General features: G+C 45.4%; 1 protein-coding gene across 2 annotated transcripts in view; it reads left to right on the top strand.

The window, feature by feature from the left end:
- LRPAP1 (LDL receptor related protein associated protein 1) overlaps positions 1-13,015 on the top strand; it is a 40,186-nt gene that overhangs the window by 13,309 nt on the left and 13,862 nt on the right. For both annotated transcript variants that reach the window (XM_038746021.1, XM_038746020.1), the window contains exons 2-4: positions 1,974-2,118; positions 5,902-6,026; positions 9,962-10,082. In XM_038746021.1, coding sequence (XP_038601949.1) covers positions 1,974-2,118; positions 5,902-6,026; positions 9,962-10,082 — 391 coding nt within the window. The remainder of the gene's footprint in view (positions 1-1,973; positions 2,119-5,901; positions 6,027-9,961; positions 10,083-13,015) is intronic.

Raw genomic sequence — 13,015 nt, 5'->3', positions numbered from 1 at the left:
GGCTCTCAGTCTTAACCCCCATTTTCCAGAGGAGGGAACTGAGGCCCAGTGAAGTGACTTGGCTTAGTGGCAAGAGCCCGGGTTTGGGATTCAGAGGTCGTGGGTTCTAATCCCTCCGCAACAACGGGGTCACAGTCTAGAAGACTCTTACTGTGTGCCCGGCAGTGTAGTAAGCGCTGGAGTAAGACAAAGACATAGTGCACGTCCCAGTGGGACGCCCAGTCTTAAACCCCATTTGACTCTGAGGGAACTGGGGGTCAGAGAATTGAAGTGACTTGCCCAAGGTCACCCAGCAGACCTGGGCATAGCAGATAGAGCACTGGGCTTGGGAGTCAGAAGGTCTTGAGTTCTAGTCCCAGCCCCACCCCTTGTCAGCTGTGTGACCTTGGGCAAGTCACTTCACTTCTCTGGGCCTCAGTTCCCTCATCTGGAAAATGGAGGTGAAGACTGTGAGCCCCACAGGGGTCAACCTGATTACCTTGTATCTCCCCCAGCGTTTAGAACAGTGCTTGGCACGTAGTAAATGCTTAACAAATACCATTATTGTTGTTATTATCAATAATAATAATAATAATCCCAGCTCCACCCCTTGTTAGCTGTGTGACCTTGGGCTAGTCACTTCATTTCTCTGGGCCTCAGTTACCTCATCTGTCAAATGTCCCTTCTAGACTGTGAGCCCGTTGTTGGGTAGGGACCGTCTCTATATGTCGCCAACTTGTCCTTCCCAAGTGCTTAGTACAGTGCCCTGCACACAGTAAGTGCTCAATAAATACGATTGAATGAATGAATTAATTAATATAATTGAATGAATTAATGAAATGGGGATTAAGACTGTGAGCCTCATGTGGAACAACCTGATGACCTTGTATCTACCCCAGCGCTTAGAACAGTGCTTGCCACATAGTAAGCACTTAACAAAAGCCGTAATTATTATTATTATTTCACTTCTCTGGACCTTAGTTCCCTCATCTGTTAAGTGGGGAATGAGACCATGAGCCTCACTTGAGATAGGGACTGCGTCCAACCCGATTGGTTTGGATCCACCCTAGCACTTAGTAATAATAATAATTATTGTCATCATAATAATATATAATATATTATATTATTACATAATATAATATATATTATATAATATATTTTATAGATATAATATATCATTATAATGCATATTATTATGATAATTATCATTATAGTGCATGTTATTATGGTAATTATTATTATTATAATGATGGTATTTATTGAGCGCCTACTATGTGCCAAGCACTGTTCTAAGTACTGGGGAGGTTACAAGGTGATCAGGTTGTCCCATGTGGGGGCTCACAGCCTTCATCCCCATTTTACAGATTAGGTAACTGAGGCCCAGAGAAGTGAAGTGACTTGCCCAGAGTCACACAGCTGACAGTTGGCAGAGCCGGGATTTGAACCCGTGACTGCTGACTCCAAAGCCCGTGCTCCTTCCACTGAGCCACGCTGCTTCTCCGCGCACAGTGCCCGGCACACATTAAAGCGCTTAATGGATGCCACAGTTATTACTAAGTGGCAGAATGAGGATTAGAATAATAATAATAATAATAATGGCATTTCTTAAGCGCTTACTATGTGCAAAGCACTGTTCTAAGCGCTGGGGGGGATTCAAGGTGATCAGGTTGTCCCACGTGGGGCTCACAGTCTTCATCGCCATTTGACAGATGAGGTAACTGAGGCCCAGAGAAGTGAAGTGACTTGCCCAAGGTCACACAGCAGACGTGGTGGAGCCGGGATTCGAACCCATGACCTGACTCCAAAGCCCGGGCTCCTTCCACTGAGCCACGCTGCTTCTCCGCGCACGGTGCCCGGCACACATTAGAGCGCTTAACGGATGCCGCAGTTATAATTAAGTGGCGGAATGAGGATTAGAACCCAGGTCCTTGAGCCCCTGGGGCCCCCCGGGTGGGTGGCGCTGACCCTTCGGCGGTCCCTTCCTCCCCCCGCAGCTCCATCTTTCGGCCGTGAAACTGGCCGAACTCCACAGCGACCTGAAGATCCAAGAGAAGGACGAGTTCACCTGGAAGAAGCTCAAGGCGGACGGCCTGGACGAGGACGGAGAGAAGGAGGCCAGGCTCAGGCGCAGTTTCCACGGTAACGGGCGGCCGCCGTCGAGGGAGGGGACCGGGCTCCGACGCCCTCCGGTCGGGCCGGCCACCCGAGCTGAGCCGGGCACCCGAGCTGAGCCGGGCGAGGTCAGGGTGGTCTCCGTAGCCAAATGCCCGCCCGTCCGGCTCCCACAGCCCGCGGTTGGCTAGGGACCGTCTCTATCTGCTGCCGATTTGTCCTTCCCAAGCCTTTAGTCCAGTGCTCTGCACACAGGAAGCGCTCAATAAATACGATTGAATAATAATAATGGTATTTGTTAAGCGCTTACTATGTGCCAAGTTATGTGCCAAGAAGCTCGCTCTCTTCCTCCCTTCAAGGCCCTACTGAGAGCTCACCTCCTCCAGGAGGCCTTCCCAGACTGAGCCCCTTCCTTCTTCTCCCCCTCCTCCCCATCTCCATCCCCCCCATCTTACCTCCTTCCTTTCCCCACAGCACCTGTATATATGGATATATGTTTGTACATATTTATTACTCTATTTTACTTGTACATATCTATTCTATTTATTGTATTTTGTTAATATGTTTTGTTCTCTGTCTCTATGTTTGTACATATTTATTACTCTATTATTTATTTTACTTGTACATATCTATTCTATTTATTGTATTTTGTTAATATGTTTTGTTCTCTGTCTCTATGTTTGTACATATTTATTACTCTATTTATTTTACTTGTACATATCTATTCTATTTATTGTATTTTGTTAATGTGTTTTGTTTTGTTCTCTGCCTCTATGTTTGTACATATTTATTACTCTATTTATTTATTTTACTTGTACATATCTATTCTATTTATTGTATTTTGTTAATATGTTTTGTTTTGTTCTCTGTCTCCCCCTTCTAGACTGTGAGCCCAGCACCTGTATATATGTAGATGTGTTTGTACATATTTACTACTCTATTTATTTATTTATTTATTTATTTTGCTTGTACATATCTGTACTATTTATTTTATTTTGTTAGTATGTTTGGTTTTGTTCTCTGTCTCCCCCTTTTAGACTGTGAGCCCACTGTTGGGTAGGGACTGTCTCTTTATGTTGCCAACTTGTACTTCCCAAGCGCTTAGTACAGTGCTCTGCACATAGTAAGCGCTCAATAAATACGATTGATGATGATGATGATGTTGGGTAGAGACTGTCTCTATATGTTGCCAACTTGGACTTCCCAAGCGCTTAGTACAGTGCTCTGCACACTGTAAGCGCTCAATAAATACGATTGATTGATTGATTGATTGCCAAGCACTGTGGGGGATACAATAATAATAATAATAATAATAATAATAATAATAATGGCATTTATTAAGTGCTTACTACATGCAAAAGCACTGTTCTAAGTGCTGGGAAGGTTACAGCGTGATCAGGTTGTCGCACGTGGGGCTCACAGTCTTAATCCCCATTTTCCATATGAGGGAACTGAGGCACAGAGAAGTGAAGTGACTTGCCCAAAGTCACACAGCTGACAAGTGGCGGAGCTGGGCTTTGAACCCATGACCAAAGCCCATGCTCTTTCCACTGAACCACGCTGCTTCTCAAGGTAATCAGGTTGTCCCACAGCTGACAATCAATCAATCAATCAGTCGTATTTATTGAGCGCTTACTATGTGCAGAGCACTGTACTAAGTGCTTGGAAAGCACAAATTGGCAACATATAGAGACAGTCCCTACCCAACAGTGGGCTCACAGTCTAAAAGATGTCTGACAAGTGGCAGAGCCGGGATTTGAACCCATGACCAAAGCCCATGCTCTTTCCACTGAGCCACGCTGCTTCTCAAGGTAATCAGGCTGTCCCACAGGGGCTCACAGTCTCAATCCTCATTTTCCAGATGAGGTAACTGAGGCACAGGGAAGTTAAGTGACTTGCCCAAAGTCACACAGCTGATGCAGGATTAGAACCCATGACCTCAGACTCCCAAGCCCGGTCTCTTTCCACTGAGCCCCAGTGCTTCTCTAATGAATGAATGAAAGCCATCGTGCCCAGATTCCGGGGAGCCTCGGGAAGGTTGACTTCCTGCCGAAAAGGGTCTTCCCAATGCGGCGTCATCGTGGCTGGGCTCGGGGCCTCGACAGGATTCATCCATTCAATCGTATTTATTGAGCGCCTGCCGTGTGCAGAGCACTGTACTAAGCGCTTGGGAAGTACAAGGAAAACTTGGCAGTTTTCATAGAGGAAACATTGCAGTGTTATCTACAGTTGCATAGTTCAAGATTTTGAACAGCCTTGAAAGACTCCCATTATTAAGAAGAAAGGAGGCAGAATGGGAGTCTGAGAGAAAGACTGAGAAGGAGCAGTCCTCCTTTCATCATCATCCTCATCAATCGTATTTATTGAGCGCTTACTATGTGCAGAGCACTGTACTAAGCGCTTGGGAAGTACAAATTGGCAACATATAGAGACAGTCCCTACCCAGCAGTGGGCTCACAGTCTAAAAGGGGGAGACGACAGAGAACAAAACCAAACATACTAACAAAATAAAATAAATAGGATAGATATGTACAAGTAAAATAAATAAATAGAGTAATAAATATGTACAAACATCTATCCATATATACAGGTGCTGTGGGGAAGGGAAGGAGGTAAGATGGGGGGGATGGAGGGGGGACGAGGGGGAAAGGAAGGAAGGGGCTCAGTCTGGGAAGGCCTCCTGGAGGAGGTGAGCTCTCAGCAGGGCCTTGGAGGGAAGTCCTCCTTTCTTCTTCTCCTGCTCACTTTCTTCATTCCTTAATCTCCCTTAAGGAGAAGCAGCGTGGCTCAGTGGAAGGAGCACAGGCTTTGGAGTCAGAGGTCATGGGTTCGAGTCCCGGCTCCTCCTGTTGTCAGCTGGGTGACTTTGGGCAAGTCACTTCGCTTCTCTGGGCCTCAGTTACCTCATCTGTAAAATGGAGATTAAGACTGTGAGCCCCCGTGGGACAACCTGATCACCTTGTAACCTCCCCAGCGCTTAGAACAGTGCTTTGCACATAGTAAACGCTTAATAAATGCCATCATTATTATTATTACAAGCTGGCAACATATAGAGACGGTCCGTACTCAACGGCGGGCTCACAGTCACAGCATCCATTCTGGCCTCCCGTCCACCCCCCCAGCCCCAATCTCCTCCCAGAGCCCCGGGGCGTCTCCCTCGGCTAGTTTATATATCATCATCATCATCAATCGTATTTATTGAGTGCTTACTATCATCATCATCATCATCAATCGTATTTATTGAGCGCTTACTGTGTGCAGAGCACTGTACTAAGCGCTTGGGAGGTACAAATTGGCAACATATAGAGACAGTCCCCACCCAACACTGGGCTCACAGTCTAAAAGGGGGAGACAGAGAACAAAACCAAACATACTAACAAAATAAAATAAATAGAATATATGTCAAATATATGTGTATATGTTTGTACATATTTATTACTCTATTTATTTTACTTGTACATATCTATTCTATTTATTTTATTTTGTGAGTATGTTTGGTTTTGTTGTCTGTCTCCCCCTTTTAGACTGTGAGCCCACCGTTGGGTAGGGACCGTCTCTCTCTGTTGCCAACTTGTACTTCCCAAGCGCTTAGTACACAGTAAGCGCTCAATAAATACGATTGATGATGATGAGTGGCACCTAGGACGGGAGCGGTCCCCGGTTGTCGGCGGTCAGGAAGCGAGTTAAGCGCTTAGTACAGTGCTCTGCACGCAGTAAGCGCTCAATAAATACGATTGATTGATTAATTGATTGATTGATTGATTGTTATGCCCGGCGCCTGCACTCAGTAACCCTCCCTTTGACCTCCAGTGATCCTGATGAGATACGGGCTGGACGGGAAGAAGAACGCCCAGCTGACAGACACCAACTTCATCGAGGGTGGCTCGGACAGCGAGGTCCTCGATGACCCGCGGCTGGAGAAGCTCTGGAACAAGGTAAGGGCAAGCGGTGGGCTGGACGGGGCTTGGTGGGTGGGTCAATTGGGGGTTTGATTGATTGATTGATTGTTCAATTGTCCGGTTGGTTGATTGACAGGTCGGTTGACCCGTTCTTCGATCGATCGCCCGGTGGGTTGCTCGATTGGTTGATTAGTTGGTTGGTCAATTGTCTGGTTGACTGACCAGTTGGTTGGCCGATTGGTCGGTCCAGTCGTTGGCCGTTTGACTGCTTGGTCAGTCGATTGACTGGATGGTATTGCATATTTATCACTCTATTTATTCATTTATTTTACTTGTACATATCTGTTCTATTTATTTTATTTTGTTAGTATGTTTGGTTTTGTTCTCTGTCTCCCCCTTTTAGACTGTGAGCCCACTGTTGGGTAGGGACCGTCTCTATATGTTGCCAACTTGTACTTCCCAAGCGCTTAGTACAGTCATCATCAATCGTATTTATTGAGCGCTTACTATGTGCAGAGCACTGTACTAAGCGCTAGTACAGTGCTCTGCACACAGTAAGCGCTCAATAAATACGATTGATTGATTGATTGATTTCTTTTGGCTTACATATTTGCTTTTTAATGGTATATTTTAAGCCCTTACTGGGCGCCAGGCACTATTTAGACTCCCCCTTCTAGACTGTGAGCCCGTTGTTGAGTAGGGACTGTCTCTATATGTTGCCATATTGTACTTCTGAAGCGCTTAGTACAGTGCTCTGCACACAGTAAGCGCTCAATAAATACGATTGATTGATTTCTTCTGGCTTACATATTTGCTTTTTAATGGCATTTTTTAAGCCCTTATTGGATGCCAGGCACTGTATAGACTCCCCCTTCTAGACTGTGAACCCGTTGTTGGGTAGGGACCGTCTCTATATGTTGCCAACTTGTACTTCCCAAGCGCTTAGTACAGTGCTCTGCACACAGTAAGCGCTCAATAAATATGATTGATTGATTGATTATTCCCTCACAGGAAGTCCAGTTATACATCGATCAATGGTATTTCTTCAGTTTATTTATTGACTGTGAGCCCGTTGTTGGGTAGGGACCGTCTCTATATGTTGCCATCTTGTACTTCCCAAGTGCTTAGTAGAGTGCTCTGCACACAGTAAGCGCTCAATAAATACAATTGATTGATTGATTTCTTTTGGCTTACATATTTGCTTTTTAATGGTACTTTTTAAGCCCTTACTGGGTGCCAGGCACTGTATAGACTCCCCCTTCTAGACTGTGAACTCGTTGTTGCGTAGGGACCGTCTCCATATGTTGCCATCTTGTACTTCCCAAGCGCTTAGTACAGTGCTCTGCACACAGTAAGCGCTCAATAAATACGAATGATTTCTTTTGGCTTACATCTTTGCTTTTTAGTGGTATTTTTTAAGCCCTTACTGGGCGCCAGGCACTGTTTAGACTCCCCCTTCTAGACTGTGAGCCCGTTGTTGGGTAGGGACCGTCTCTACATGTTGCCATCTTGTACTTCCCAAGCGCTAAGTACAGGGCTCTGCACACAGTAAGGGCTCAATAAATACAACTGAATGAATGAATGAATATTGTTATCGACAAGTAGGGGGCAAAATAAGTTAACCGCTGTAGGGTTCGAGAACCCAAGGTGGTGACACAGGAAGGAATAATGACTCAGAGACATGAGTTCAGATAGAGCAGTAGATGTAGGATTTATTTATTTATTTTACTTGTACATATCTATTCTATTTATTTTATTATGTTAGTATGTTTGGTTTTGTTCTCTGTCTCCCCCTTTTAGACTGTGAGCCCACTGTTGGGTAGGGACTGTCTCTATACGTTGCCATCTTGTACTTCCCAAGCGCTTAGTACGGTGCTCTGCACACAGTAAGCGCTCAATAAATGTGATTGATTGATTGATTGATGTAGGAGAGCTGACTGCTCGCCCATTCATCGTACGAGTGACAAACAGCCCCGATTCCAGCCGCTTCTTCCCTTTTTTTTTTATGGCATTTAAAAACATTTATGGCATTTAAGAAAACAAAACAAGTAGACAGGTGTCAGTACACCTGTCTGTTGTATTCTCCCAAGTGCTTACTATGTGCAAAGCTCTGTTCTAAGCGCTGGGGAGGTTACAGGGTGATCAGGTTGTCCCTTGGGGGGCTCACAGTCTTCATCCCCATTTTACAGATGAGGTAACCAAGGCACAGAGAAGTGAAGTGACTTGCCCAAAGTCACACCATCGGAGCTACACAAAGGATTCCCTCAGGCACGAAACTTTGGCACCCTGTTAACCGGAGACTTCGCCCACACAGGATGGGGTTGCCCACATGGATGGGGTCGTCTCAGACAGGGCATAGCCACTTTGATCATCATCATCATCATCATCATCATCATCAATCGTATTTATTGAGCGCTTACTGTGTGCAGAGCACTGTACTAAGTGCTTGGGAAGTACAAATTGGCAACATATAGAGACAGTCCCTACCCAACAGTGGGCTCACAGTCTAAAAGGGGGAGACAGAGAACAAAACCAAACATACTAACAAAATAAAATCAATAGAATAGATATGTACGATCAGCGCCAGCCCTCCTCGATTACAGGATCTTCCAGGAGGAAGATCCAGGAGGATCTTCCAGCCTGTTCCTCACACATCCTGTCTTTGAGCCTTGCACACAATGGAGTCGGTTATGCCAAGCCTTTAGGGAAAATGCAATCAATGCCTCTTCTGTATACTGGAGTACGCGACTAGGTGGACAACAGTATTTTGCAGATGAGGGAACTCAGGCCCATAGAAGTGAAGTGACTTACCCAAGGTCACCCAGCAGGTAGGCGGTGGAGCCGAAATTAAAACCCAGATCATCATCATCATCATCAATCGTATTTATTGAGCGCTTACTATGTGCAGAGCACTGTACTAAGCGCTTGGGAAGTACAAATTGGCAACATATAGAGACAGTCCCTACCCAACAGTGGGCTCACAGTCTAAAAGGGGGAGACAGAGAACAAAACCAAACATACTAACAAAATAAAATAAATAGAATAGATATGTACAATCCTCTGACTCTCAAGCCCCCGTGCCTTTTCCACTAGGCCAAGCTGCTTCCCTGTTACAATTCTGTTGTACTTCCCTGTTCAGATTTTTTTTTCTCATATTTATCGAGTGCTTACTGTGTGCAGAGCACTGTACTAAACGCATGGGAAGTGTAAATCGGCAACATATAGAGACGGTCCCTACCCAACAACGGGCTCACAGTCTAGAAGGGGGAGACAGACAACAAAACAAAACACATAGACAGGCGTCAGTACACCTGTCTGTTGTATTGTATTCTCCCAAGCGCTTAGTACAGTAGAGAAGCAGAGTGGCTCAGTGGAAAGAGGACGGGCTTTGGAGTCAGAGGTCATGGGTTCAAATCCCCGCTCCGCCAACTGTCAGCTGTGTGACTTTGGGCAAGTCACTTAACTTCTCTGTGCCTCAGTTACCTCATCTGTAAAATGGGGGTGAAGACCGTGAGCCCCCGTGGGACAACCTGATTGCCTTGTAACCTCCCCAGCGCTTAGAACAGTGCTTTGCACATAGTAAGCGCTTAGTAAATGTTATCATTATTATTATTAAGAGCGCGGGCTTTGGAGTTAGAGGTCATGGGTTCAAATCCCCGCTCCGCCAACTGTCAGCTGTGTGACTTTGGGCAAGTCACTTAACTTCTCTGGGCCTCAGTGACCTCATCTGTAAAATGGGGATTAAAACTGTGAGCCCACCGTGGGACAACCTGATCACCCTGTAACCTCGCCAGCGCTTAGAACAGTGCTTTGCACATAGTAAGGGCTTAACAAATACCATCATTATTATTATTATTACAGTGCTCTGCACATAGTAAGCCCTCAGTAAATAGCATGGATCGATTGCTTGATTGATTGCTGTATCGCTGTTTTTTTTTTTTGTGGTTTTTTTGGATTCCTTTTCTTCGTAGGCTAAAACGTCTGGGAAGTTTTCCAGCGAGGAGCTAGATAAGCTGTGGCGAGAATTCAAGCATCACAAGGAGAAAGTTGAAGAGTACAATATGCTCTTGGAGACCGTGAGCCGGACAGAAGGTGATCACCACAACACCGGGGAGGCGGCGGTGGCAGGGGCACCCATCATTCATTCATTCCATTGTATTACTAATAATGATGATGATGATGATGATGGCATTTATTAAGCGCTTACTATGTTCAAAGCACTGTACTAAGCGCATGGGAAGTACAAATCGGCAGCATATAGAGACGGTCCCTACCCAACAACGGGCTCACAGTCTAGAAGGGGGAGACAGACAACAAAACAAACCACGTAGACAGGTGTCAGTACACCTGTCTGTTGTATGATGGAATTTGGTAAGCACTTACTATGTGCCAAGCACAGTTCTAAGCACCGGGGCAGATACAAGGTCATCAGGTTGTCCCACGTGGGGCTCACACTCTTAATCCCCATTTTCCAGATGAGGGAACTGAGGCCCAGAGAAGTGAAGTGTCTTGCCCAGGGTCACACAGCAGACAAATGGTGGAGCTGGGATTAGAACCCACGTCCTCGGACTCCCAAGCCCGGGCTCTTTCCTCTTTCCCCTCGTCCCCCTCTCCATCCCCCCATCTTACCTCCTTCCCTTCCCCACAGCACCTGTATATATGTATATATGGTTGTACATATTTATTACTCTATTTATTTATTTATTTATTTATTTATTTATTTATTTTACTTGTACATTTCTATCCTATTTATTTTATTTTGTTGGTATGTTTGGTTCTGTTCTCTGTCTCCCCCTTTTAGACTGTGAGCCCACTGTTGGGTAGGGACTGACTGTCTCTATGTGTTGCCAATTTGTACTTCCCAAGCACTTAGTACAGTGCTCTGCACATAGTAAGCGATCAATAAATACGATTGATTGATTGATTGATTTCCACTAAGCCACGCTGCTTCTCAAGTCACTTCTTAAGACCTTGAGCAAGTCACTTCACTTCTCTGGGCCTCAGTTCCCTCATTTGGAAAATGGGGATTAAGACTGTGAGCCCCGTGTGGGACAGGGACTGGGTCCAACTTATAATTATTATAATAATAATAATGGTATTTATTAAGCGCTTACTATGTGCAAAGCACTGTTCTAAGCGCTGGGGGTTACAAGGTGATCAGGTTGTCCTATGGGAGGCTCACAGTCCTAGTCTCCATTTTACAGATGAGGGAACTGAGTCACAGAGAAGTGAAGTGACTTGCCCAAAGTCACCCAGCTGACAATTGGCGGAGTCAGGATTTGAACCCATAATAATAATAATAATAATGGTATTTATTAAGCATTTACTATGTGCAAAGCACTGTTCTAAGTGCTGGGGGTTACAAGGTGATCGATCAGGTTTTCTCACGTGGGACTCACAGTCTTAATCCCCACTTTACAGATGAGTGAAGTAATAGTAATAATAATAATAATGGCATTTATTAAGCGCTTACTACGTGCAGAGCACTGTTCTAAGCGCTGGGAGGTTACAAGGTGATCAGGTTGTCCCACGGGGGGCTCACAGTCTTCATCCCCATTTTACAGATGAGGTAACTGAGGCCCAGAGAAGTGAAGTGACTTGCCCAAAGTCACACAGCTGACAATTGACGGAGCTGGGATTTGAACCCCTGACCTCTGACTCCAAAGCCCGGGCTCTTTCCACTGAGCCACGCTGCTTCTCTAACTTGAATAGCTTGTACCTACCCCGGCGCTTAGAACAGTACCTGGTATATGGTAAGCGCCTAACAAATACCATAAATAAATTAAAAAAAAACAAACAATAACAAAAACTTGCTCAGACACGTGGCAGAAAAAAACGACCATTTGCCAGCTCGGAGAAGTGAAAGTGTGGCCTGACCGGACTAACAAATCCAACATGGGGGGGAATCATTCATTCATTCAGTCGTATTTATTGCATCCTTACTGTGTGCAAAACACTGTACTAAACATTTGGGAGAGTGCAACATAACAAACATAACATTAGGGGAAGCAGCGTGGCTCAGTGGAAAGAGCCCGGGCTTTGGAGTCAGAGGTCATGGGTTCAAATCCCGGCTCTGCCAACTGTCAGCTGTGTGACTTTGGGCAAGTCACTTAACTTCTGTGTGCCTCAGCTACCTCATCTGTAAAATGGGGATGAAGACTGTGAGCCCCACGTGGGACAACCTGATCACCTTGTAAACTCCCCAGCGCTTAGAACAGTGCTTTGTACATAGTAAGCGCTTAATAAATGCCATTATTATTATTATTATTATAACATAACAAACACATTCCCTGCATACAGCGAGCGTACAATCTCATGCCCAACGGATAGAACCTAGGCCTGGGAATCAGAGGACGTGGGTTCTAATTCCGGCTCCACCACTTGTCAGCTGTGTGACCTTGGGCAAGTCACTTTACTTCTCTGTGCCTCAGTTATCTGCCAAAAGGGAATTAAGGCTGTGAGCTTCTTGTGCCGTGCCCAACCTGATAAGCTTGTATCTAGCCCAGCGCTTAGTACAGGGTTCTTACAATCTAATGGCCTTATGGATAAAGCCCAGACCTGGGAATCAGAAGAACCTGGGTTCTAATCTCAGCTCCATCACTTGTCTGCTGTGTGACCTTGGGCAAGCCACTTAACTTCCCTGTGCCTCAATTACCTTATCTGTCAAATGGGGACTAAGACTGTGAGCCCCACGTGGGACAACCTAATAACCCTGTATCTAGCCCGGTGCTTAGAACAGTGCTTGGCACATAGTAAGCGCTTAATAAATACCATTATCATCATTACATCCTGATTGGCTTGTCTCTACCCAGGGCTGAGAACAGTGCTTGGCACATAGTAAGTGCTTACCAAGTACCGTCATCGTTGTTATCATTATTACAGAGTCTGGCACAAAGTAAGCGCTTAACAAATACCATTTTTGATTATAATAATAATAATGGTTTTTGTTAAGCGCTTACTATGTGCCAAGCACTGTTGTAAGCGCTGGGGTAGATACAAGCAGCGTGGCTCAGTGGAAAGAGCAC

Source organism: Tachyglossus aculeatus, chromosome 4, assembly GCF_015852505.1.
Source record: "Tachyglossus aculeatus isolate mTacAcu1 chromosome 4, mTacAcu1.pri, whole genome shotgun sequence".
In the NCBI taxonomy this organism is placed as follows: Eukaryota; Metazoa; Chordata; class Mammalia; order Monotremata; family Tachyglossidae; genus Tachyglossus; species Tachyglossus aculeatus.
Note: the sequence above shows the minus strand (reverse complement) of the source record. Positions and strands in the feature narration are given on the sequence as shown.